Source organism: Bos mutus, chromosome 16, assembly GCF_027580195.1.
Source record: "Bos mutus isolate GX-2022 chromosome 16, NWIPB_WYAK_1.1, whole genome shotgun sequence".
Taxonomy (NCBI): Eukaryota; Metazoa; Chordata; class Mammalia; order Artiodactyla; family Bovidae; genus Bos; species Bos mutus.
In genome coordinates, this window is record NC_091632.1 from 22,145,249 (window position 1) to 22,172,906 (window position 27,658).

General features: G+C 38.0%; 2 protein-coding genes across 3 annotated transcripts in view; one reads left to right on the forward strand and one right to left on the reverse strand.

The window, feature by feature from the left end:
- Positions 1-11,873, forward strand: part of SHCBP1L (SHC binding and spindle associated 1 like) — a 44,889-nt gene extending 33,016 nt beyond the window's left edge. Inside the window, exons 7-10 of the mRNA XM_070384829.1 lie at positions 7,641-7,794; positions 9,147-9,397; positions 10,032-10,154; positions 10,818-11,873. Of these exons, the coding sequence (XP_070240930.1) occupies positions 7,641-7,794; positions 9,147-9,397; positions 10,032-10,154; positions 10,818-11,069 (780 nt within the window). The 3' untranslated portion in view covers positions 11,070-11,873. The remainder of the gene's footprint in view (positions 1-7,640; positions 7,795-9,146; positions 9,398-10,031; positions 10,155-10,817) is intronic.
- A 2,478-nt stretch (positions 11,874-14,351) lies between these two features.
- Positions 14,352-27,658, reverse strand: part of DHX9 (DExH-box helicase 9) — a 41,830-nt gene continuing 28,523 nt past the window's right edge. For both annotated transcript variants that reach the window (XM_005910136.3, XM_070384828.1), the window contains 12 exons: positions 26,565-26,778; positions 26,290-26,384; positions 25,929-26,002; positions 24,620-24,772; positions 22,777-22,937; positions 21,871-21,982; positions 21,163-21,324; positions 20,927-21,054; positions 19,266-19,495; positions 18,995-19,110; positions 17,884-18,084; positions 14,352-15,985 (listed from right to left, as the gene is read on the reverse strand). In XM_005910136.3, coding sequence (XP_005910198.1) covers positions 15,574-15,985; positions 17,884-18,084; positions 18,995-19,110; positions 19,266-19,495; positions 20,927-21,054; positions 21,163-21,324; positions 21,871-21,982; positions 22,777-22,937; positions 24,620-24,772; positions 25,929-26,002; positions 26,290-26,384; positions 26,565-26,778 — 2,058 coding nt within the window. In that variant the 3' untranslated portion in view covers positions 14,352-15,573. The remainder of the gene's footprint in view (positions 15,986-17,883; positions 18,085-18,994; positions 19,111-19,265; positions 19,496-20,926; positions 21,055-21,162; positions 21,325-21,870; positions 21,983-22,776; positions 22,938-24,619; positions 24,773-25,928; positions 26,003-26,289; positions 26,385-26,564; positions 26,779-27,658) is intronic.

Sequence of the window (27,658 nt, forward strand, 5' to 3'; positions counted from 1 at the left end):
GAACCCCAATTTCTTTATTTTCAGAGTGCTTTAAAAAGAGAGAAAAACTGTGCTGATTAAGAGGATGATCTCTGGAGCCAAACTGCCTGGATGCAGAGTCTGGCTTTGGCACTTATTAATTATGTAATTTTCAACAAGCTGTTTTCCCATTTGCGCTTTAGTTCCTCATCTGTAAAATAGGGATAATACTGTGTTCTTTATTTATAGAGACTATATGAATTCACATTTGTCATGTGCTTAGAATAATGGCCAGCACATAGTAAGTATTCGATAAACGTTTTCTACTAGTATGATGGCTACCGCGGCTACCACCACCATCACAACCATCACCACCAATACCACCACTAAACTTTGTTTTTGTTTTTTTGAGGATGAAATTAAATCCTATGTATAAAATACCTAGCAGCCTGGCATGCAGTGGTTTTTCAGTAGATTTATCCCCTCTTGCATTTTTTGCTGATCAACATCACTAGAAGTTCTTCTCAGCATCTTTACCTTATGTTTCACTAAAAGATAACGACCCTAAATTTGAACTTACTGTTCTTTTGTACACAGCCTGTCCTTAATCCTCCTGTATTCTCTATTGAATTAATGTCCTAGATATCCTTCCAGTCAATTGAACTAAATATGTCTACTTCCTTAGTCTCTCAAATTGTGATGAGAGACCTGAATTCTGTCTTTAGGTTTAGACTCAGTCTGACTTCTGAATCATTCCTAACAGAGATAAGCAGTATTTGTTTCAGTGCTTAAACTAAAGTTCAACATTAGTTATTCTCCTATATTTAGGAGAAATATCAATGTCCCCATTGTTCATCATAGGACTCTATCCTGTTCCTTCTTTGTCTAGAAGGCAGGATAGTGTGGTGGTGAAAAATATAAGCTTTACGATAATAGAAATCTAGGTTTGATTCATAGTTTTTCTTCATAATACTTGGGTTGGATTTAAAAAATTGCATAGTTTCTCTTACTTCCTTATCTATAAAAAGGAGTAATGAAGTCTATCCTATAGAGTCATTCAGTTCAGTTCAGTCACTCAGTCGTGTCCGACTCTTTGTGACCCCATGAATTGCAGCACGCCAGGCCTCCCTGTCCATCACCAACTCCCAGAGTTTACTCAAACTCATGTCCACCGAGTCTGTGATGCCATCCAGCCATCTCATCCTCTGTCGTCCCCTTCTCCTCCTGCCCCCAATCCCTCCCAACATCAGAGTCTTTTCCAATGAGTCAAATCTTTGCATGAGGTGGCCAAAGTATTGGAGTTTCAGCTTTAGCATCATTCCAAAGAACACCCAGGGCTGATCTCCTTCAGAATGGACTGGTTGGATCTCCTTGCAGTCCAAGGGACGCTCAAGAGTCTTCTCCAACACCACAGTTCAAAAGCATCAATTCTTTGGCACTCAGCTGTCTTCACAGTCCAACTCTCACATCCATACATGACCACAGGAAAAACCATAGCCTTGACTAGACGGACCTTTGTTGGCAAAGTAATGTCTCTGCTTTTGCATATGCTGTCTAGGTTGGTCATAACTTTCCTTCCAAGGAGTAAGTGTCTTTTAATTTAATGGCTGCAATCACCATCTGCAGTGATTTTGGAGCCTCCAAAAATAGTCTGACACTGTTTCCACTGTTTCCCCATCTATTTCTCATGAAGTGATGGGACCAGATGCCATGATCTTCGTCTTCTGAATGTTGAGCTTTAAGCCAACTTTTTCACTCTCCTCTTTCACTTTCATCAAGAGGCTTTTTAGTTCTTCATCACTTTCTGCCATAAGGGTGGTGTCATCTGCATATCTGAGGTTATTGATATTTCTCCCTGCAATTTTGAGTCCAGCTTGTGCTTCTTCCAGCCCAGCATTTCTCATGATGTACTTACTCTGCATATTAGTTAAATAAGCAGGGTGACAATATACAGCCTTGACATACTCCTTTTCCTATTTGGAACCAGTCTGTTGTTCCATGTCCAGTTCTAACTGTTGCTTCCTGACCTGCATACAGGTTTCTCAAGAGGCAGGTCAGGTGGTCTGGTATTCCCATCTCTTTCAGAATTTTCCAGTTTATTGTGATCCACACAGTCAAAGGCTTTGGCATAGTCAATCAAGCAGAAATAGATGTTTTTCTGGAACTCTCTTGCTTTTTTGATGATCCAGCGGATGTTGGCAATTTGATCTCTGGTTGCTCTGCCTTTTCTAAAACCAGCTTGAACATCTGGAAGTTCACAGTTCATGTTTTGCTGAAGCCTGGCTTGGAGAATTTTGAGCATTACTTTACTAGCGTGTGCGATGAGTGCAACTGTGCGGTAGTTTGAGCATTCTTTGGCATTGCCTTTCTTTGGGATTGGAAGGCTTAAGTAATTTATGTAAATCTTTTAGCAAAGTGCCTACCACAAAAATGTGAACTCCTAATATTATTACTGTTTGCCATTCAGATTTCAGTCATGTATCTATCATTGCTAGAATTACAGTTTCCTTGTAATGCTTCAGAAAGTGTGGTAACGTGTGTGGTTAAGTGTGATAAAGTGTGTCTGAAAATATACCAGGTGCAAAGAAGATTAGTTCCCTTCCATCTGCACTACTGAGTCTGTTGCTACCTGACTGCTCAGAGAGACTGTGCTTTTGGTTATTCTTTCTCTTTCTTGTATATTTTTCCCTTTTTTTTGAAATTGAGATGAAGTTCACATTAAAAAATGAGCTATTTTAAAGTGAACAGTTCACTGACATTTTAGTAATATTATTTCACTATATTGTGCAACTGTCATTTCTATCTAGTCCCAAAACATTTTCATCACCCCCAAATATAACCCTATATCCATTCAACTGTTAATCTTATTCTTCCCAGGCCCTGACAACTACCAATCTCTTCTCTCTGTAGATTTACCTATTCTTCATATTTCATTTAGATAGAATCATACTATATATGACCTTTTGTGTCTGACTTTCATTTAGCATAATGTTTTTGAGGTTCATCCACATTGGAGCATGTATCAGTACATCATTTCTTTTTCATGGCCGAATAATATTCCATTGTATGTATATACAATTTGCTTATCCATTCATCAGCTCATAGACACTTGAGTTGTTTCCACCTATTGTGAATGGTAGCATATACAAATATTAATCTGACTACCTGTTTTCAATTCATTTGAGTATGGTAATTCTATGTTTAACCTTTTAAAGAGCCACTAAAATGTTTTCCACAGTGGCTGAGCTATTTCATATTCCCACCAGCAATGTATGAGGGTTCTGATTTCTCCACATCCTTAGCAGCACTTATCTGTCTCTTTCATTACAGTCATCCTAATGGATATGAAGTGGTATCTCATTGCGGTTTTGAGTTTCATTTCATCTTTTCATGTGCTTGTTGGCCATTTGTATGTCTTATTTGGAGAGAGATATACTCAAGTCCTGTGCCTATTTTTAGTTGGGTTGTTTGTCTTTTTGTTATCAATTATGAATTCTTTATATAGATACTATATTAATTTTAGATACATGTTTGCATATATTTTCTCTCATTCTGTAGTTGTCCTTTGACTTTCTTAATAATGTTCAATGATGCACAGAAGTTTTAAAGTTTGTTCAGGGTTTCAACTGCTATTTTGTCAAATATTCTTTCCAAAGAAAAGGTCCAAATACTTTTCTGGGTTTCCTCAGGTGGTTTATGTCAATTTTTTTTTCTTTTTAATTTTCCCCATGAATGGACCATAGTTTCCTGTTTCTTTGTATGTCTTCTAATTTTTGTTGAAAACTGGGTATTTTTAATATTCAGTTCAGTTCAGCTCAGTTCAGTCGCTCAGTCATGTCCGATTCTTTGTGACCCCATGAATCACAGGACACCAGGCCTCCCTGTCCCTCACCAACACCCAGAGTTCACCCAAACTTATGTCCATCGAGTTGGTGATGCCATCCAACCATCTCATCCTCTGTTGTCCCCTTCTCCTCCTGCCCCCAATCCCTCCCAGCATCAGAGTCTTTTCCAATGAGTCAACTCTTCGCATAAGATGGCCAAAGTATTGGCGTTTCAGCTTCAGCATCAGTCCTTCCAATGAACACCCAGGACTGATCTCCTTTAGGATCGACTGGTTGGATCTCCTTGCAGTCCAAGGGACTCTCAAGAATCTTCTCCAACACCACAGTTCAAAAGCATCAATTCTTCGGCGCTCAGTTTTCTTCACAGTCCAACTCTCACATACGTACATGATCACAGGAAAAACCATAGCCTTGACTAGACGGACCTTTGTTGGCAAAGTAATGTCTCTGCTTTTTAATATGCTATTTAGGTTGGTCATAACTTTCCTTCCAAGGAGTAAGCGTCTTTTAATTTCATGGCTGCAAACACCATCTGCAGTGATGGTAACTCTGGGACTTGGATTCTATCCAATCCCCAGAGTTTGCTGTATTGATTGTTGAGGACTGCAGTTGTCAATATGTTTAGTGAATTTTTCAAGCTATTTTTAAAAGGCTCTATTTTGTGTATGGCTGCTAAAGTCTCTATTATGTCACTAACTGAGATACAGTTAGTGACCTGACAGAAATTTTCCTAAAAACCTACAGTTAAAAGTAAAAAATCTTGTTTTTGCAGAATAGGTACTCTTCAAAGCTATGTCAGGCTGCCTACAACTGCCAATTGCTTTCATGTTCTGCTTGCACAGGGCCGTGATCAGTCAGAAGCACAAGCCTAAGGTCTTTACAGATCTTTTCTGAGTATGCATCCATCCGTGAGATTGTGCATTTCATTGTAGGTTCCCAGGATATGAGGTAGCTCTTATTACCCCAAGAAATCTTCCTCTTCAGCTTCCTCATTTGTAGGCTTTTTCTTGTCCCTTCCTTCATCCTTTGTCCCACGTAGCTTTGGGTATAGGATGTCTTTAAATGCTTTTATCAGCTGCTACTTGGCAAAGCTCCTCCATCCTCAGTTCAGTTCAGTTCAGTTCAGTCGCTCAGTCATTTCCAACTCTTTGTGACCCCATGAACCGCAGCACGCCAGGCCTCCCTGTCCATCACCAACTCCCGGAGTCTACCCAAACCCATGTCCATTGAGTCGATGATGCCATCCAACCATCTCATCCTCTGTCTTCCCCTTCTCCTCCTGCCCTCAATCTTTCCCAGCCTCAGGGTCTTTTCAGATGAGTCAGCTCTTCACATCAGGTGGCCAAAGTACTGGAGTTTCAGCTTCAACATCAGTCCTTCCAATGAACACCCAGGACTGACTTCCTTTAGGATGGACTGGTTGGATCTCCTTGCAGTCCAAGGCACTCTCAAGAGTCTTCTCCAACACCACAGTTCAAAAGCATCAATTCTTCAGTGCTCAGCTTTATGGTCCAACTCTCACATCCATACATGACCACTGGAAAAACCATAGCCTTGACTAGACGGACCTTTGTTGGCAAAGTAATGTCTCTGCTTCTGAATATGCTATCTAGGTTGGTCATAACTTTCCTTCCAAGGAGTAAGCGTCTTTTAATTTCATGGCTGCAATCACCATCTGCAGTGATTTTAGAGCCCTCAAAAATACAGTCAGTCACTGTTTCCACTGTTTCCCCATCTATTTGCCATGAAGTGAGGGAGGTAAAACAAAGGTCAGTTTCCTTATCAGTCCCTCTTCTGAGGTAAGGAGGAATAAGAAAAATATAAATCATGGGAATTCCTTGGTGGTCCAGTGGTTAGGACTCAAAGCTTCCCAGTGCAGAGGACATGCGTTCGATACCTCGTCAGGGCATAAAAATCTTGCAAGCTGCAAGCATGGCGCAGCAAAACAAAACAAAACCCAAACAAACAAAAAACTTAGGGGAAAAAAAACGAGATGGCTTCTAGAGTTTTTCCAAAACATTTATTTACAGAGATAATCCTTGTGCTGTTTGCCACAGATGTATAAGAGTACGTAAGATGTAATATAAACACAAATGACTATCTTGGTTTGCTGACTTAGGATTACTGTAAGAGTTTCATATGTATATTTCTAGAAAAATGTTCACTCCTGCTTATCAAGGAAAATTAAAATTAGGCAGCACTCCCACTTATCAAGGAAAATTAAATTTAGGCAGCGAAAATTGTTAAAATAGCAAATATTTTTATACATTTAAAAGATACCGCATTCTGATGAGCTTGCAGAAAGAAAAGTGAGGTCTCAGATCAAGTTTCAATTGGTTAAACTTTTCTGGACGGCAGTTTAGCAATATGTATACAAGAGGCTTAAAATGTTTTATACCTTTTGACAGTAATTCTCAATCTAGCAGTTTACCCTAAAAAATAACCAGAGATGTGCATAATTTATTTGTGGTAGTATTTTCATGATATTGGAAAATTATAAGCCATCTAAATAAGGATAGAAAATTATAACATAAATTATGACACATCGAGATTTCCCTGATGGTTCAGTGGCTAAGTGTCTGCACTTCCAATGCAGGGGGCCCAGGTTCGACCCCTAATCAGGGAACTAGATCCCACGTGCTGTATCTAAGACTCAAGCAGTCAAATAAATAAATATATACACATCTATATGATGTATTATTACATAAATTTAAAAAATTAGGTTTTGAAAAAATATTTAAAGACATGGGGAAGTGTGATATAACATAATGAGAAAATCAGGATTCAAAATCACCTGCATCCATCTTATGATACATCAGTATTATGCATGTGAGTATATGCATAGGAAAAAGACAAGAAGGAAAGTAGCTTCATAAATATATTCTATTTAGGTAAAAACTTGTTAAAATTTCCATTTTTGTTATGCTTTGTTTCAATTTTCTATTTTTTATAATAAGAAAAAAGAGACATGAATGATAATGCCATTTGTATTGGGATAAAAGAATAGACATTTTTTCATGGTGTATATTTAGTTTTCAAATTTTATTTTTAAAGTTTCTCATTCTTACTGGTTCTAATAATGAAGTTCTTTCACCTTTTCTACTCCCAGTGCAAATTCCTGGTACTTTTTCATTTTAGTTTTAGAATCTATAATAAATTTTTGATGGTTTACCAAAATTTTAGGGTCAGTTTGAGTTAAAGAAAATAAAGTAGTAGTTTCCAATAGGAAAGAAATCTGGGGTCATCAAAACCTAGACCTAAAGTTTAGCTTTACCACTCACTCATTCTGTGTCCATAGGCAAATCATTCACTCTCACTGAGTTTCAATTTTGTAACATTACAAGGGTATAATAATACTTTATTTCAAAGAACTGTTGGGAGTTTAGGGGGTAAAGGTCACAATAACTTCTGGCTGTATTTAGTAGCTGTAAGAATTATTAGGGATTGTAAGGAAAATCTTTCATTGTTCTCTGAACATTTAATGAACATAAACATACACAGTATTTAAACAGTGCATTACCTATAAGATAATGTGAAAAAAGGCTTCCCTGGTGGCTCAGAGGTTAAAGCGTTTGTCTCCAATGCGGGAGACCCAGGTTTGATCCCTGGGTCGGGAAGATCCTCTGGAGAAGGAAATGGTAACCCACTCCAGTATTCTTGCCTGGAGAATCCCATGGATGGAGGAGCCTGGTAGGCTACAGTCCATGGGGTCGCAAAGAGTCGGACACAACTGAGTGACTTCACTTCACTTCAGTGTGAAAAAGCACATTACCAAGGAGTTAACTGATTTAAATGACCTATGTCATTCGGACCTACTGTTCTATTTCTTCTTTTCAGGTAAAGGACTTATCTCCAGACACACTTCTCCAACAGCATGATGATTTGGATTTGGCTTTGGATAGCTGTTACAGTGGAGATACAGTTGTTATTTTTCCAGGAGAATATCAAGCTGTAAATCTTGCTTTATTGACTGATGACATTGTTATAAAGGGTTAGCAAGGCATCCTTTTTAATCTTTTAATAGCAGTGTATTCTGGACAAACTGTATATTATAAACATGGTTAATCAGATTACTAGAAATTAGGACAGTTTGGGGTTTCACAAATATCCCTTATGTGCCTTTTCCAATTAATATTTTGTCACCTGTCCAGTGTGGGCTTCTAGGTGGCTTGGTGGTAAAAAATTCAGCTGCCAATGCAGAAGATGCAGGAGATGAGGCTTCAGTCCCTGGGCTGGGGAGATCCCCTGGAGGAGGGAAGAATACTGCCTACTCCAGTATTCTTGCCTGGATAATCCCATGGACAGACGACCCTGGTGGGCTATAGTCCATGGGGTCACAAAGAGTCAGACACAATTGAGCAACTGAGCAGGCACCTGTCCCGTAGTGTACTATCTGTACAGATTTCCTCCTTGGACGCACTGTACCAGAGAGATCAGTGAGACTGCTTCCCCATGATAAACAGTCAGAACAAAACAAACAAACAAACCTGCTCACAGTATCTTCCAGCAGCTCTATTTTTTACCTGAACTACTTTTTTCTCTTGTCTCCACAGCATTTCATACTACTTTAGTAGAAAACCCAAATGTAAAGGTATATTAAAATATACTCAGTATTTTCTCTAAAAGCTTAATTCTATGGAAACTTACTAAACTAGAAGTAAAAAAGCAGAGTTTACTAAATTTCTTTTAGATTCTGAACATATTTAGTGACTGGTTCTGCCCTTTTACATTAAGGTTGTTCCCATTGTCTGGCCAAAAGACAAGACAGATGACAAACTTTGCTATCATTTCAAAAATTGAGCATAATTTCCACTAGATTTTGATGACTGTAATGTTCACTTTGCTGAACTATATGGGTAATAAGGATATTTGTTAATTTTAAAAATTTGTCTTCAATATACAACCCCTCATTTTTGGATAGATGTTCAACTTAGAGGATTGCGACGACTACTAGAGCAAAATTATAGACACAATTACAATAATCTTATAACCTAATTCAAGAGTCTCTGCCAGTCTTTTTTATTATGGTTTTGAAACCAGGTTATGGTAAGATACTTCCTGGATCTTACACATTTTGTAGATTACTGCTCACTGTAATATAGGGAAATATGTAGTGGAATGAGTGTGTTAAGTACCATAGGTACATTTAGGTTGATTATAAACCCAGATTCTTCCATCATGGCATCAAAATAAGGAAACAAGACTACATTATAGTTAAGTGTCTAAATGGTTGACTGAATAATTACAAATGTTACTTGTAATAGCAAGTATTACTGAATGACTAATGGGATTTAAGCTTTGGAAGTACTCATTTAATTATGTATTTTTGTCCCTATAAATCAGGAATTGGAAAGAGAGAGGAAATTATGATTACTTCTGAACCTTCTCACGACAGTTTTGTGGTGTCCAAAGCTGATAATGTGAAGCTAATGCATCTGTCTTTGATACAACAAGGGACAGTTGATGGGATTGTGGTGGTAGAGTCTGGTCACATGACTCTAGAAAACTGTGTATTAAAATGTGAAGGAACAGGAGTATGTGTTCTTACAGGGGCTGCTTTGACTATTACAGACAGTGAAATAACTGGTGCCCAGGTATTTTATTTTATAAAATCTATGGTTTATTGGCTGTATATAACTTTGAGTGATCTTAATATGTAAACAGAAGGTACCAATTGTTTTATCTTTGAATGGAATTATAATTAAGCTTGGAAACTGATAAAAGTAAATTAAACAAGAACAAGTACAAGCATGTTGTTTTATACACTTAGTATACTGAGGAAAGTGAACTGCCAAAGTAAGAAATGAGTTTTGTTGATGTGTGCTTTTTAAAAATATCTAGGAATCAGCGGTTATAAACAGATTTTGAGTCAGGTTAACAGATTTTAGCAGCATTATGAAGGATTTAAAGTACATATACATTAATTTTTATAACTACTTAGAATAACTGCTATTAAGAGATTTTCCCTTCTAAGACATGATTCGGGTGGGAGGAGAGCAATGTAATGGTCCATACACCTTCAGCCTTCCTATAGGTCTAATGATTCTTTGACACAGAGTTTGTTTTCAATGTTTTAAATGTTATTTCCACAATAAATTGTACTATTGTATTTTCATGTAACTTAATATGTTTAGATTGCTAATATAGAACTACATTTTTCAAGTCTAAAGAAAATTTTGGAGGTGTACATGTGTTTTGTAGATTGTTTTATTTGCTTTTAATTTACAGGGTGCTGGTGTTGAACTGTATCCTGGGAGCGTAGCCATTCTGGAAAGAAATGAAATTCATCACTGTAATAACCTCAGAACCTGTGACAGTTCAAAAAGCACCTTAGGTGGAGTTAATATGAAGGTATTCTCATATTTTTTAACATAAGAATTGTAAATTATAAAGATACCAAAATATTAGCTTCAGCCTTAAATTTTAGTCTGTTAAGTATGGTACAAGCAATTAAAATACTGTTTAGATGATAGTTGACAGGAAACAAATTTAGTCTTATAATAATTTCAATTTAAATTCTTAGTAAATAACTTTGAATATGAGAAAGGGGTAAGTTCTTTTTAGATTTTGTTTTCATTGAGCCAGCTTGTAGTATTAATACATTTGGTTAAGTAAAGCAAATAAAGAGGATAAATATATTAAGAAATATTTAAGTTGTTCAAAAGTTGTAAAATAATTTAAGCTAACCAATTAAAACATAAATAGCAATAATTTGTAAGTGAAATGCTTTCCCATTCTTTTCTACTTATGTAAATTCTACCTTTCTAGGTCCCTCTCTCGACTTGTATAGTTAACGATAAATTTGAAAACTTCATATACTATTTCCTCAAATATTTTTGTAGTTAATATTACATTAATCCAGCGTGAGGAAAGTAACACTTGTTCAAAACTGAGATTCAGTTGTTTTAAGGAAATGTGTGAGCTCAGGAATTAAGTTCTAGAGCTTATGAAATGTTCATTAGTTCAGTTTTATAGAAATTACTGAAAACCCAACTTCCTTGAATAATTTAACAGGTTCTTCCAGCACCCAAATTGAAGATGACTAATAATCATATTTACAACAACAACGGCTATGGAGTAAGCATTCTTCAACCAACTGAACAGTTTTTTATTGTAGCAGAAGAAGTCCTCAACAAAGGGGCTGCTTCAGGAGATAAAAGAGATGATAATATGCTCTCCAAAGTAATGCAAAATCTGAATTTGGAAATGAACAATAATAAAATAGAAGCAAACGTAAAGGGGGATATTAGAATAGTAACAAGTTGAAGCATCTGGATTTAAATTTTTATATTTCAGCTATTTGTTTAATAAATCTCATATCCCACAGAAATGGTCATTTTAATTAAATTCAAATTTTATTTAATTAAAAAATTAAATATTTAAGGGCTTCCCTAGTGGCTCAGACGGTAAAGCATCTGCCTGCAATGCAGGAGACCCTAGTTTGATCCCTGGGTCGGGAAGATTCCCTGGAGAATGAAATGGCAACCCACTCCAGTATTCCTGCCTGGAGAATTCCATGGACAGTGGAGCCTGGCGGGCAGCAGTCCATGGGATCACAGAGTTGCACACACCTGGAGGACTCACACACACTAGGTGAGCTAAGCTGGTTGTATTTAATGCTCTCACTGAAGATTCATTTTAATGTTTTTTAAAAAATGTCTTTGAAATATCACACAACCTAAAAGCTAAATGGTAATACCATCACCACCCATTCCAAAAGCAAACATGGTTTAAAATTCTTCAAATTTCTTGTCACACCACAGGGCAAGAGGAATTAGTTCCCTGACCAGGGACTGAACCCAAGCTCCCTACACTGACAGCATGGTCTTACCCACTGGACCACCAGGGAAGCCCCTGAATATTGTTTCTCATGCCTTAGTCCAATAAGAGCCTTAGTTTTTTACGTAGTGTCTGGCCAGTTTATGGTCAATTTCTGATTCCTACATATCTGTGCAGGTAACTGGAATAAGACAACAGTTATAGGATTAACTATAGGAAACACAAAAAGTCAAAATAAAACAAAAAACAAAGATGTATTTCTTATGTTCAAGAAATCTAGAGGTATTGTTACTTATATTCCAGAAATCCAGAGGTATCCAGTTATAGAACTAGCAGATGCTCCACGTGGGTACTCAATATTAGGTGGCGAGTGCTAGACATTCAGAGTGCTTCAGATTTCTCCTGTCTTCCACTTGTATGGTTTTCATCCAAAATCACCACATGGTCTAAGATAGCAACTGTTGCTCAAGCCAAGCAGAAGGGATAAGACCTCTCTACTAAGTCATACACATTATTTCAACTTTTATGCCCCCTGCCCCCAGCCAGAACCTAATCACATGGCTGTATCTAAGTGCAAATTAAGCTAGAAAATATAACCTTTAAATTGGATTGCCATGTGTGCTCTACAACAGGGTGTTTTTTTTTTTTAAAGAAACTGGTCTTTTTCACAAAGCACAATTTACACTGATTTCAGGATATAAAAGGAAATAAGCACAGGCTTCAGCCCTTCATCTTTCCTTCTGCAAATTGACTATTTGTAATTTGATCAGTCCTGGGTGTTCTTTGGAAGGACTGATGCTAAAGCTGCAACTCCAATACTTTGGCCACCTGATGCGAAGAGTTGACTCATTGGAAAAGACTCTGATGCTGGGAGGGATTGGGGGCAGGAGAAGGGGACGACAGAGGATGAGATGGGTGAATGGCATCACCGACTTGATGGACAAGAGTTTGATGGACAGATAGACCCTCTTGAGAGTAAACAGAAAGCAACAGCCTTGCATGAACTAACGTCTCAACCATCAGTCACCTGCCTCCTTTTGGTTGCTTCCATTGAACTAACCTCAACCATCAGTCACCTGCCTCCTTTTGGTTGCTTCCATTGAACTAACCTCAACCATCAGTCACCTGCCTCCTTTTGGTTGCTTCCATTGAACTAACCTCAACCATCAGTCACCTGCCTCCTTTTGGTTGCTTCCATTGGTTTCCAACCAACTACTTCTCAGGTCTTCTTCAGAATACAGTTACTCCTGCCCCCCATTCTCAGTTCACTGAAGCATACAGTGTTTTTAAGATTTTTTAAGAACTTTGATAGTTATTTTTCTCCCTCCTTTGCCTTCCCATCCTTACTTTTTTCTCTCCATCATAACAGATTAAGAGGCTTCAGTTCAGTTGCTCAGTCGTGTCCGACTCTTTGCAACCCCATGAACCACAGCACATCAGGGCTCCCTGTCCATCACCAACTCCAGAGTCCACCCAAACCCATGTCCATCGAGTGGATGATGCCATCCAACCATCTCATCCTCTGGCCCCTTCTCCTCCTGCCCTATCTTTCCCAGCATTAAGGTCTTTTCAAATGAGTCAGCTCTCCGCATCAGGTGGCCAAAGTACTGGAGTTTTAGCTTCAAATCAGTCCTACCAAAGCACCACCAATTTATTATCAAACAGTTCTGTAGGTTGCAGTCTGGCATGGGTCCCACTGGGCTTAAAATCAGCGTTTCTGGATGCTCTCGGGGATTTCCTTGTTCACTTGAGTGTTGGCAGAACTCTGCTGTTGCGGTTGTAGGATTGAGAACTGGAGTCACCTGGGGGCTCCTCCCAGCTTCTAGTGACCAACTGCATTTGGGTTGTCTTCCTCCCTCCATCTTCAACGCCTGCAACAGACTGAGTCCCTTTCCTGCTTTGAATTTCTGCCTCCCTGACCCCTCTTTTGCCCCCTCCCTTCCACTTTTAAGAACCGTGGTTAGATTGAGCCCACCTGGATAATCAGGGTAATGTCCCCATCTCCAGGTCTTAAGTTACACCTGCAAGCCCCTTCTGCCATGCAAGATACATATTCACAGGCTCTGGGAATTAGGATGTGGACATCTTTGAGGGGCCATTCTGCTTACCACCCATCTTAATTTTCTAAGTCAAGGAATGACAAATCCTAATCCTACTCCTCAAATGGGATTTAAGAAGCTTCCTCCTCCAGGACCAACCAACACATAGCTTGTACACATTTAGAAGAGATTCTGATTCAGAACTTACAGAAGTGGTTCTGTTTTTTCTGCTCTGTCTTCCCCTGTTGTGCACATACCTGGCTGGCCTACTAGTTTTGGAGTACAGGCATTGGGTCCTAGTAACCATTGTATTCCAAACCGTACTGCGCACTGCAGGTAATAATGTTAACTGTTGTAAAGGAATGCTACCAGTGGGTCTCTGCTGATGCAGAGAAATGAGGTTTACTCTCTGCTTATGCAGAGAAACAATGCAGGACTGTTAAGGATATTTCATCATAGTTGCTAGGGGTGGAAAGGTTAGGATTTTGGAGGTGAAGACTGGACAAATCAAGATGAAGAGAGTGGTGGTGGTGTACAAGGAAAAGGGATGAATTAGAACCCCTTTTTTGGTAAGGGGTTTTCTTTGCTCCACTGCAATGCCAGTAGCAGCTATGGTGAAGTCTCAGCCAAACTAAAGAACAGAATGGGAACCATAATACTAGAGTCTCTTGTCAATTTATTAGAAGTAGTAAAAGTGGCAGGTGGCTACAAACCAAAGGACTGAAAGGACTCCTCAGCAGCACAAGGTACAAGCAGTTGCTAATTTATTCTTTGTGAGACACACAAGATGCAGTGAATTAGGGGGTTTTCTTCAGTTTGGAAAGTTTTGTTTCTGGACAGCAATCTATTGTTCAATAAGCAGTTTTTTTTACAAAGGTCTGATGCACAGAAAGAAAATCCCAGCTGGAGATACAGATTTGAGAGTCTATAAATAAATTGGACTTATCAGCAGTTAACTGTTGAAGGTAATCCACGAGAAGAGGATTTTGAAAACGCCCCTAAGACAAAATATAAGTTGTCCAAGATCGTTCACATGTCAGCGGCATTAAGATACGAACTCTGTTCTAATGGAAAAACTCTGTAATCTCTACTATACTATACTGTGCTACTGAAATGAGAAATGTGAAAATTCACTGGAAACAAAGTATATACTAAGTGTATAAATGTCTCCAATAAAATAACCTAGCTTAACAAATATCCTTTGAAATACATGTTATTTGTCAAACACCTGAACATTATGCACTGGTGAAGCTTCGCTTACCTTAGTTTTTTGGATTAATTTTTAAACTTTAAAATTAATTTTAATACTGGAAACTACTAACCATGAAAAAAGAGAATGCTGACCTTGGTCTTAGATTTTTCAAAGACAAAGCCTGGGAAAAAGTAAAAATACTCAGTCCTAGGTCAAAAGTTTTATTCAGGTACAGAGATTCAGGTCAATTGGGTACCAGCCAGTATTTAATTCAAGAATAACAACAGCATTCCAAGGCTATTTATTCTAACTACTGTAGGTAATGACATCAGTTGGTATAGTTATGAAATGAAGTAGTTTTCCCCCTGACATTTAAAACTAATGAATGTAATTAACTGGCATTGTAAAATTATTCTAATGTGTAAGATCAACAATTAACTATACATGGCCAGTATTCAATGTAATACTTTATTTTCTATTGTTTTATTAAACTAAAGTCAAGAAAATATCAAGTATTTTAAAGACAGTTCTCAACTCCTGAAAGAAAAAAAATACAAACTGTGGTACCTTTATTATAGATTATATTTTACATAATATAAACAAAATCACTAATATAACTAAATGTCTAGTAGTTTAAGCTACAATGAACTACAGAACAGGTGGAAAATGGGTTTACTTACTGGCAGCAAATAACTTGAGAAAATGGGTAGCATGCTTTTTTATTCAACTGTCTACGCATAGACACTGACATAACTAAACTTTAATAGCCTCCACCTCCTCTTCCTTGTCCAAAGTAACCACCCCCATAGCCCCCTCTGCCACCTCCTCGCTGGAACCCTCCAGATCCTCGGTATCCTCCTCCACTCTCCCCTCTGTAGTCCCCTCCTGACATACCTCTATAGCCACCTCGGGAAAGCCCTCTGAAACCGCCACCGCCGCCACCAACACCACCACCACCTCCAACATAGCTTCCCCGAAAGGAGTTGGAGCCACCCCCATAGCCACCGCCACTGTAGCCTCCTCTACCACCATAGCCTCCACCACCTCCGTAGCCTCCAGTGCCATAGCCTCCAAGACCATAGCCCCCACCGCTGTAACTAGAACCTCCCCTTCTATATCCACTTCCATTGTCATAACGAGCCATCTTGGGAGGACGGGGACCATCTCCATACCTAGGAAAAGCACAAAACCACCTCTTTAGTAAAGCATCCTGAATACTTCTCAACTAGTCACAAAATATTAACATTTAGTCATATTTGAATATTTAGTACACAAAGGGAATACAGCCAAATGCACCAATTAAGCTGAAATGAAATAAATCTACTAAACTCCAAGACAGACACAAGAGGAGGCATATCTTAAATATCTGTTTTTCTGAAGTTCTTACTGGTTCATTCTAAAAATCCTAAAATTTTGGCATGTGTTTACAACTTTCACTCATCTCAAATATATGGCATTCTAAGAAAGTAATAATTTGACCTGGCAATAAATCATTTGACCTTTACCACAAAATATTTTCCTGTATTAACTCTGAAAAATGTCTTTGCTAAATGCCTTTGGGTAATTTACTTACATCTAAATTGGCTTCATATGGCAAAGAAAGGAGGGTAATGAAAAACTGCAGAGCATCAACATGTCTCACCAAAATGTCAATTTAACATACCCCAATCTGCTCACTCCTCCTGTGCAGCTTTTCTTAGACACTAGCATTACCAACTCAGCTGCTGTCCATGCCAGAAACATGGTGGGATCTGTCTTCATTCCCTCACTACACTGCTCTCCCCATTTTAATCCATCACCAATACTTACTGACTCCATCGCAAATCTTTCTAGTTACTTTTCAATTCCCCTGTAATTCAGACCACCATTTTATTCACACAACATAACCTCTTTATTTCTATCCCATCCTTACTAGTTCCTGGCCTTTTATCCTTCACAGAGCAGCTTGTATGCGAAGCCTTCTTGATCACCACCCCTTCCTGACAAAAGTTATATCTCCTAAACATCTATGAGTACTGCACTTATACCATGCCTGGGACATGTATTTTCCATCTTTCTTTCTGAAGATTCTTTCTCAATTATTCTGTACAACTGACCTTGTGGGCAGACCACAGTTATGAGAGCACCGTTTCAGGAGCCTTCCTGTCTGCCTGAGAATCCAACTCTACCATTCACTAGCTGGATGATCTGGGTTTTAACTTCCCTGTGCTTAGTTTATTCATTTATATTAAAAGGGATAATGATCTACCTACATCACAGGTGGATTAAGTATTAAAACAAGCTAATATGGGAAAAGCACTTAGCACAGTGTGCCACACCCTAAGTACTATGTCTGATTAATTCAAAGGAAAAGTTAACTCAGTTCGAATCAAAATGGAATGCCAGAATCCAAAGCACACAGCATTTCTGTATAGTAAGTTAACACTTTAAAACCAAATGCAGTTAAGTGATTTTTGATGTGGAGATTGCAAAATATTTTTGAATGACAAATTTTAATGACTGTATATTAGATATTGTTATTTTAACACATTTTGGGGATGTGACTTGTAGCCATGTTCTTAAAAGATACATGAAACATACTGATGTAAAATGTCGTTAACACCTGCAACTGAATCACAAATGGCTGACAATCACTGAAACCTAAGTTAACAGAGTTTAACTACTGTTCTGCCTTTTCTACAGGTATCAAAAGTTTTGAGAGTAAAAAGCACTGGGCAAAGAAAATTTTTAAAGGTGAAAAAAACTGAAGCAAATAAAACATTTTAAAGATTAAACTCTGATGCTTTCATTTGAAGCAGCAGCAATGTAACCCCTCATCATTTTTCCTTTTTTTCCTGTCATGGGACCTACCCTGGACTCTATACGTACTTCCAAGGTCTCTTTCTATCTCCAGCACGCACTGGTGTAACATATCATTAACACTCTTTCTCTGAATGTGTTAACCAGAACTAAACTTCATTTAGAATGTGTATAGAATTTAACTTAAACAACAAGGCCTCCATAAACTAAATGTAGAGTAAGATTACTGTCTCTTCTGCTTAGTTCAAAGAAAAGTTACTGTGGTACCCACCGTGTAGTGCCTATCATAAGGTTGATACCAGCAGCTGAGGGCCGAGAGATCTGGCGGATTGTGTTCAGCATACGTTCATTAACAGGATCCAACTGGCTGATGATACCAGGCTGTTTGGTTACTTCAACAACCAGAGCCTCCATGGCTGCTCGAAGAGCAGTGATACAGGCAGCAGCTTCATGAGATATTTGCAGTCTGATCCTAAATTAGGGGAAAATGATTAAAAATGAGAGGAGGTACCCACAGAAAAGGACTATTATCTCCCAGTTTCACCCATGGCAAGTGATGGGATAAATTTAACTTCTTTCCCAAGTAACAATACTTTCAACAAATGTAATGGCCCTAGATTTAGCAAACACAGGTATGAAGAGTAACGATAAGCTAAACCAACTTCTTAAATTTCACTGCTAGCTACTGGCAGGAGTTGTGAACCATGAAGTCTACCAAGCGAAGTACTCTTAGCAATATAGATCACTTCAGCCTCCAATAAAAGAATGAAATACGAGACTCAGAGTTCTGTAAATTTTCATGAATATGACTGAGCCTACTAACCATTAAGCTCTGTTCAATTCTGCCAAGTGGTTACTACACAGACACCACTAGTCTCTAAGCAATATGAAGTGTACATAACAAAGAGGCATCCGAATTCCAATTAGATTCTAACTCCTTAGTGTGGTATTCACGGCAGTGGATGGGGCTCCAGTGAATAATGCAGCAGTCCCCAACCTCTCTGGCACCAGGAATCGATTTTTGTGGAAGACACTTTTCCCACAGACTGGGGTGGTAGTGGCATAGTTTGGGAAGATTCAAGTGCATTACATTTACTGTGCACTGAATTTCTGTTATTACGACATCAGCTCCACCTCAGATCACCAGGCACTGGATCCCAGAGGGTGGGCACCCCTGACTTAATGCATCTGCCTCTGCAAGTATAATCAATTTAACTTCACAAATCATAAGCCTAGGATATACTACTCTTCAAAAGACAGTGCTATAAAACACATTGTTTATGCCATTGAATTTTGCCATATTTCACAAATAGATTAGCAGCTGAATTCCACTACATTTCAATTCTAAGAATTCAGGTGAGTTCACATCTGAAAATCCATACCAGTCGTCTACAAGCACAAGCTGTCCATCAGACTGAACTTTCTTGGAGGCAAAGAGAAGCAGCTGCAAGGGGGTGACTAAGGTCATGCCTTTAGCAGAGATGGCCCGGGTTCGAATCTGAAGGTAAAGAGGCAAGAGGAGAAAGTTGACATTCCAACTGTCAGTCAACTACCATATACTAATAAATGAACTAAAACTCATGTTCCCACTACACATTAATAAAGTAATCTGGATTTTAAATGTAAAAGTTTTCTAAACCTCTCTTTTCTTACCTTTTCACCAAATACAAAGAAGGGAGATGGGTACTTCATGTCTTGGCTGCTAAAAGGACAATTAACAGATGACTTGTGGATAAGTGCGTTACGCCCTTCAGTGGTGAGAATCTTTCTCTTTTCCTTATGGTAACACACATTGGGGTATACACCAAAGGCCAGGAGAGAGATAACAACATCCAGATTATTGTCTGGTCCAGTGTTAGTAAACACTTGTGTCAGTAAACACTCTGTTAAGAGAAAGGAGATTAAAAAAAAAATAATCAAGTATCTGGCTAATTCTAACACTGAATTTACCAAAATTAAATGACAATTGTAAGAATTAACTCCCCCCTCATTCTCTTTTTCAAATAACCCATTTAACTGTCTCTGTTCTTAGCATTTTTGCACTCAGATTAATGCAAGGAGAAATTCTGCTGAGTCTTCACCATTTTAGTAAAATTAAAACGTCTGTTTTCTTTTGTAGGCACAACGTAAGCTTGAAGTACTTAAAAACAAATACCCCAATTAACCATCTCCTCTCAGATTAGAGATAGACTGGTATGACCAGTATTCCACCTGCTGCTCTTAAAAAGCTGTTCCTTCTGCAGAAGATGAAATGATGACCAAGAGCAACACACTAGAAAAACACTGATGTTTTCACCCCAACAATGCTTTATGCCCAGCCCATCACATGGAAAGTATCACGGTAAGAGTATGGATAAACTTTGTCCCCAAAAGCTTGTATACCAGTCTTATAAACTTCTGAACTGAATGAGTGTGGACAAGTAATTTAAACCTCTGTGCCAGTTGCCTCATATGGGGGTCATATCTGCATCTCAGGAATTTTATAAAGAGTCTATCATACAAAAATGTCCTATTTTCCTTTGATTTTTCAAAGTACAAATTTAGTCAGTTTACAACAGAAGAAAAATGTTTAATTATTTAGATATGGCCCAGAAGGTAGTCCTTCTGTCTCTCAACTAGCTGTTTCTGGTTATGTGTTCCAATTCTCGATGTTTCAGAAAATTAACTCTGTCTCAATCTAGTTGGAAAAGTGCAATAGTCCAAATTCACACAAGAAATGAACAGTTGGATTACTATTCCAATATCATATATCAAAGTCCTCTATGATTAGCTGTCCATTAAAACTTACTCAAAGCCAATTAAAATTTAATGCAATAGAGCTTATTTCACATCTAAGAATGAACAGATCAGCACAAACCACTACCTGAGGTCAATTCAACAAACTGCTCATTCTAGAAGTGCAAAAAGCTAGGCCTATGTTTTTCACAAGGTAAATGGATTAGAAATAAAAACACACCCTTCCATCTAAAAAAGACTAATGTGTAACGGATTCACTTTGCTGTACAGCAGAACCTAACACAACACTGTAAATCAACTATAATCCAATAAAAATAAAACCTCCCAAAGCAGCACAATTCTCAAAACATCTATTAATCATCTTTGTACAAAACTGTGATTTGAACATTATAACCTTTTGCAGCCTTAAAAAAAATTCAATTAATGTGAAAAACTGATTATCACCAGAGTTCAAAAAACTTAAGAAACAGCTAGGAATACAAAAAAAAGCAAAAGCCTTATGTTTAAAGCTAAAATATACTGGACTGTCAATGTGAATATATAATATTAATAAGGTACTTTAGATATGACAATCTTACCTTCTGGAAATCCAGAATTAATCAGAATCTCTTTGAGCTGAACTTTGGCTTCCCAGGTCATTCTTAGTGTTGCCATATTGAGTCTTTTGTGCTCACAGAAACGTATCTCTGCTTCTTCTCCGCCCATTCTAAACAAACAGGTTAAGAAGTTATGCTCAAAGCCTAAAGAACTAGATACAGATTACAAACTAGACAGTTCATTCAATCTTACAAATCTTTGTCTTTCAAGCCCATACCTAGCATCATCCCAAGCCTGGAATACTGATAAAAGGGCCACATGATCAGAAAATCTGTTTCCAGCAAAATTTCGATGGATATAACCCAGTCGCTTTCCTTCACTGATGAACGGCTCTGGAAAGCAGGTGGCGGCAGAGATGGTACAAATAGCGTCTCCCACACTGAAAGAGACGAGAAAACCAGTCTAAACCACATTCTTGTTCCAGCAACTCGCGCAGTACAGTCAATTGTGGGTCAGGGTATCAGCTGTCATATTGCTTTTTTAGTACTGAAATTGGTTTAACAAAGAACTTTACAGCTGCTCTCCAGAAGAAAAAAACATAATGAACTTTGATGTTAATGGATGCTTATTTACCATAAATTGACCAAGTATTCTATTTTCCTTTCCCATTCTCCCTCATTTTACTAAATCTCTTAATCTTCAAAACTTTCTCTTTCTTGGACAGCTGCTTAACCTCCTAGAGGAAATGCACTTCTCTTGATAAATCTGTGCTCTTTGTCTCAACAAATTAGGCCCAGGTATCCATCTACTAAAACAGTCTCTTCTCATTTCACACTTTCCTCAGTATCTGAAGTATGCCACTTCTCTACTGAGGAATATTTAAGCTTTTTCTTCTATTTGGGCCCATCCTGTTTTTACTGGGAGGGGGATAAAATTCTGAAACTGTTTTACCATTTAGTTGTAAGCAATAAAACAAAGCACTTACTAGAAAATACATCCCATTATCATCATTTTGCCAAAACGAGGCTCAATGGGGAGTTTAGCCAGGATTCGTCCTAGAGGAGTCAACTCATCATTGGCATCTAACGCATCAAGCTCTGCGGGGAGAGATTTCTTTGTGAGCAGAAACAGTAAGGAACACCCCTTCAACCCCGGCGGCGAAGATGAAACTTAACTTTACAGATTAAGTTTCTGTAAACTTAGATACTGACTCAAGTTTTCATCATTTGTCAAGCCAACTGCCAGCATTATGCCCATATCAACAATTCTCTTCACTCAAAAACAGAGCAAGATTAATGAAGAAAAGCACTAGAATTAGGCCCTGTAGGCTATAAAGCTGAGTACCGTCCATGAGAAGTCTGTAAGTACAGTAATAACTATAACAGGTACATAAAACATGCTGTAACAAGTCTGACACCATCTGTTAATAATTTTTAGAAAGAAATGAAACCTGGAGAATAAATTTCTGAAGTTCACATAGCAGATGAGCATGAGATTAAAAATTCAAATTGACTCCAATGTTCTTATTTGTTTCCACTATATACTGTTTCTCTAAGTGTGATTAGAAAACAAAGAGGTTCTAAGAGATGTACATAAAATGCTGTGGGCATCATGAATAATTCAGTCTGATCTTAAATATTGGTTAAGAAATAACATCTACCTTTTCTCCATTTTTTTCCCCAAATGAGATTCATATTACTACCCCTTTCTTACCTTATATTGCTCATTTTATATACTGATCATACTAAGTACATTAAGCAACATTGGAAGTTTTACTATCACAGTCCTGTGGACTGTATCCTCTTCTTGACTCCTTTGTGAAGTGTTATTTATCAGGACAAGACAGATGGTGTAATTGACATGAGCTAGGCAGACCTGTATTTGTGGGTACCTCTAAGTGTGTGCTCCGCTTCAATCACAGCATCCAAAGGCGGAGGTTCAATTGCCTTGGCCAGAAACTGGCCAATTCCTCCCAGACGCAGAAGTTTTATGCTCAAAGCAATTTCATGCAATGGTGTTCGGAACATCTCTGGTGTCATGTGGGTTTCGAGTCTAAGAGAAAATAAGCATAAAATAACCGTCTTCTTTTGTGTACACACGTGTTTAATTAGCAAAAACCTTGCAGAGAGCTATCAGGCCCTTCCCTCATCCTTCCACAATTACCGAAGAACACTTACATTTACTATAAAGACTCTCTTCCCTTTTACAATTTTATTAATAAAAACTACACAAATAAATTAACAATAGTATTTACTGAGAGTTTACTGTGTGCCGAGCACTGTTCTCAATACTTTCCATTACTGACATACTTAATTCTCAAACAAATCCTATGGAGTTAGCATTATATTACCTTTTTTCCCCCACTGAGGAAAGAGACACAAAAAGGTTAAGTAACTTAATCTCATTTTGTAGAATGGGGAAATAAAGACCTCAAGAGTGTGAATAGGTACAAATAATATTAAAATGCAGGTCTCTACATTTCTAATTCATGCTTATTCTATATGAACTACTTGTAACGAAGATTCAGAGGGACCATCTGGAGGTGAATGCAAACATTTCTGGCAAGACTTAGATCAGCTTAAATCAGGTTTACATAAACACATATAGCATACCTATACTTTATCTTACAGAAAAAAAGAACAAAAATCTCAATCTATTCATGCTGTTACTAGCTGTGAGCTGATTTTACTCCAAGATGTTTCTTCAGTTCAAGGGAGAATCCAACCTTTAAAAAGAACTAAGTATCATGTTGCAGCCAGTTGCCTGCATTAATTTCTGATGCTCAAATAAACCTACATTTACAATTACTAGGGAGCCATGCTACCAGTATAAAAACAAATCAAAGCTCTGATTTTTATTCAGTGTTATATACATCTAGACCTAAATTAGTCTGGCCCACAATTCTTCATTGTGGTAAATACACACACACCCCTAACTTACCTTTATTATCAACTTGTTAAAGCTAACGTACACCACACTGATTTCCAGAAAACATACAACTAAATAGATATCTTAAGTCTATAATTCAAGGACAGTACTTTTTTTATTTAAAAAAATTGGGAAGGGGGGCGTTGTGGGGAGGCACACAGGGAATACAACTTGATTTGGAGAGCCAACAATCTGAGAAGATGGTGTGCTTATGTCCAGAGAAGTATATTAAAGCACCTGGTCTCATCCACTAACATTCCCCAAAAGGCCTTGTGGTATAAATGGGAAATGGACAAGGCACTGACAGACTTGGATTTTAGCACTGGAGAGGTCTGCTAAGCTCCTCAGACTCTGGCTTCCTTAGGTGAACAACACCCTCTGTCTCTCACACACGAGGCAGGTCATATGACAGAGGTGATGTGCTGGGTGGTTGTGGGGTCTATAAACGCATATTTTAACATATTTTTCCAGAAAGCTAATCATTTCATAAATATCAGTACTCCCTATGTGGTGCCAGAATAATGCACATATATCCTTTTTTTTTTTTTTTTGTGGGGAAAACACATCATGCTTTTAAAAGATTATCAATAAAAAGTATACCAGTATCAAATATGCCACTGTGGATAATTTCTAATTTCATCTCATTCTCACCATAATCTTACATCTAAGTTTCCTGCAATGAACTTAACTGAAAGCACTATGTACTGAGTTCATTAAGTTATGTCAGGGCAGAGGTGTGGGGAGGGGCTGTGTGTGTAAAAAGGCTGAAAGAAAATCTTCCTTCTTCACTCAAGAATTGGTCTTACCTCTCAAAACGAGCTCGGCTGCAGAGGTGAAAGCAGAATCCAGGGCGCACACGGCCAGCTCGTCCTTTCCGCTGCTCAAGGTTTGTTTTAGATGCCCATACTGTAGCATAATTGGTCATATTGTTGTGAGCAGTGAACAGCTTCACTTTTTGCCTAAATAGGAATGGGCGGTTAATTCTAAAACTCACATGACTATCAATACATGGCTATTATATTTCCACCAAGTGGCAGGTGCTTCCAGATAGTTAGGCCTACCTGCAATGTCTGTCTGTGAGCAGCACCAAGAATCTGACCCTGCACTCTCTAAGCTGCCAACCTACTATGAGCTGATTTAACACATACGTGCCACTTGCCAGCTGGATGATCTTGGCCAAGTTACTAATCTTTCTGTGACTCATTTTCCTCATCTGAAAATGTGTATAATACTAGCACCTACCTCAGAGTGTTTTTATTTATAAACATTTTGTGAATTAATGAACACATAGCATTTAAACAGGATATGGCACATACAGGTAACTAAGTGCTAATTATTCAAGGCAACTCTATTCCAAAGTTTATAACTGCTAGGCAACCTATGATCTAAAGACTATGTGCTAAACCGGAATACGTAGTACTTCTAATGACCTCACCAAGCGTTGTTAGCAAGGTACTTCTGGAGCCCTGTAGCAAACTCGGAATTTGTCAATGTCGCACACAGGCAGCTGTCACTAAATGACTGAGGTTGGCCTGACATGGGCACTGGCAAATCTTTTTCAACTTCCAGGACAGGCTTAGGGACTATACTGAAAAGACAAGCTGCACAAGCTGGCTGGACAGAACCAAGCTCTGCCGTTTCTGTCCTCTCTGTGTATTACCTTACCTGTGACACAGTGCTGCCCTGGCTGTGTCCCAGGCCATCTCATATAAATGTGAAGTCTTAATTCTAAGTGAGCGTCCTACAAGTAGGACATTTGTCACAACCTAAATATTGGTTATCTTTACACACCAAATAGCTCACTATTGTACTATGTGCAGTGGTCAATGGAAACACCCGATGGCTTATGAGAAAAACACCAGCAGATAAAAAGAGTGAGAAGCAGCCAGAAGCTAACATTAAGCTCTGTCACTTTCTACCATAACTGATATGATGATCAACACCAAGAATCACTCAGTAGCCTGTAACTCAGTACACAGAGATACAGCACAGTAATTTTGATGGTAAGAGAATAGACTTTTAAAGTGTTCTGATTCTGTAAACTGACTTTAGACACTACATAGAACTTTCTAAAGATTTCTTATATCCCAGGCAATGGGTTCCTTGTGAACTTACTTGCAGGAGTCAATGACATAAACAACATCATTTATGGTAATGCTTGTCTCAGCAATATTTGTGGACAAAATGATCTGTGAAGAAATGATATTTTAAAAATTACACTCAGGAAAATATTTTATTATGTACTCAAAAAGAATGATCTGCCTATGTAGTAAGTGACAATAGAATTACAAAAGTTTAAAAACAAAAACAAAAACAAAAACCACTCAATGACTGGATAACTGGAAAAACCACTAAATTCATGAAGAAAAGACCTATGTTTTTCTTCCTCAATTTAGATCATTTACAAGTAACTGTTTTGGATAGCTCTTTGAAGGTCTGTCTCATTTAATATCTAAGGCACTTGCAACCCTGTTACCTTGGTTACTCCACTTGGTACTGGATCAAATACTTTGCGCTGTTCCTCTCGCGGAATCTGAGAATGCAGAGGTAGAATCTGATACCGGTGGCTTCCTGTAACAATATGGAAAAATTCAGGTCTTAAAAAGGAGCCTAGTTTAAAACTGACTACATTATGTACTTTTTAATAAAAAATCGATGCATTAAACTTTGTTTTCACATACTGGCGAGGGAACAAGCAAAATCATTCATTTCCCACTCTCAAGTAGTTGAAAATTCAAGAAAGACTCATACCAAAATGTGGATTCATTTCCAAATGCTTCTGCATAGTATAAATCAAATTCCAGCCAGGCAGAAAGACCAACACCGCTCCAGGAACATTAAGGGTCTCAATGTACAGAAGTAGAGCTTCAATGAGTTCAAAAGGAGTCTCCTTTTCATTCAGTTGAGCCATGCTTATCCTTGTTTCTGCACCATATTCATCACCACAGATCAGGTTGCAATTTGCCTGCAAAAAATAGGGAAACATATTTTGGACTGTCTCAATTACCACAGCCCACAACTAGGCAGATGTGTTCTCAATGTCCAAATGACACCTAAATATCCTTATTATCTTTAGCTGTTTAGTTGTATTTAGCATATAGAAGAAATTTAATTTTTAAAAAATGTAAAACCACTGCATACTGGCTTACTGAATTTTTCCACTGACCAACATGCCCCGTAGGACATGACTAAAATTCAAAGCACAAACTCTTCATTCGACTGAAACTACTAATGGCTCTTTCTACCAAGTTTCTCTCTTTTGACTATAAACTTGGTTTTTCAAAAATATTTTCCTTACCGATTAACGAACTGCTTCTATGATCCTCTTTGTATCAATTACTGTATAATTACTTTATATATACACAATGCTTCTCTGTGTAATTTCCAGACTCATCTCACCCTAAATATTAAGTCCTTTGATTCTAAAATGAGACCTACAGACAGGATATTGGATCACCTTCATCTGAAATACTATGGTTGGTATTTTCCAAAAAGTGTGCCTGAGAAACAAAGATAACCCAAACCTTCAGTAACGAGAAACAAACTTGTTATGATTCCCACCCCCATAAATTTTCTAATTCATCAGAAGATTTGAGAACGTAATTCACAATATAATTCATTTATATCTTCAAATCGTCTGATTAAAACTACCAATCCTCAAAAAAAAAAAAAAAAAGTCTGAGGTTATGTTTATTATATTCTACATTGTTGGCTGCCGTGTAGTCTTCATTCTGCTCACGTTTCCAGACTTAAGACGCATTTTAAAATATCACTGGTCCAACTCTTAAGCACTATGAAATAAGTGTCAACTTTTCTTTCCTGTTTCTTCTTAGGAAATCCCTCAT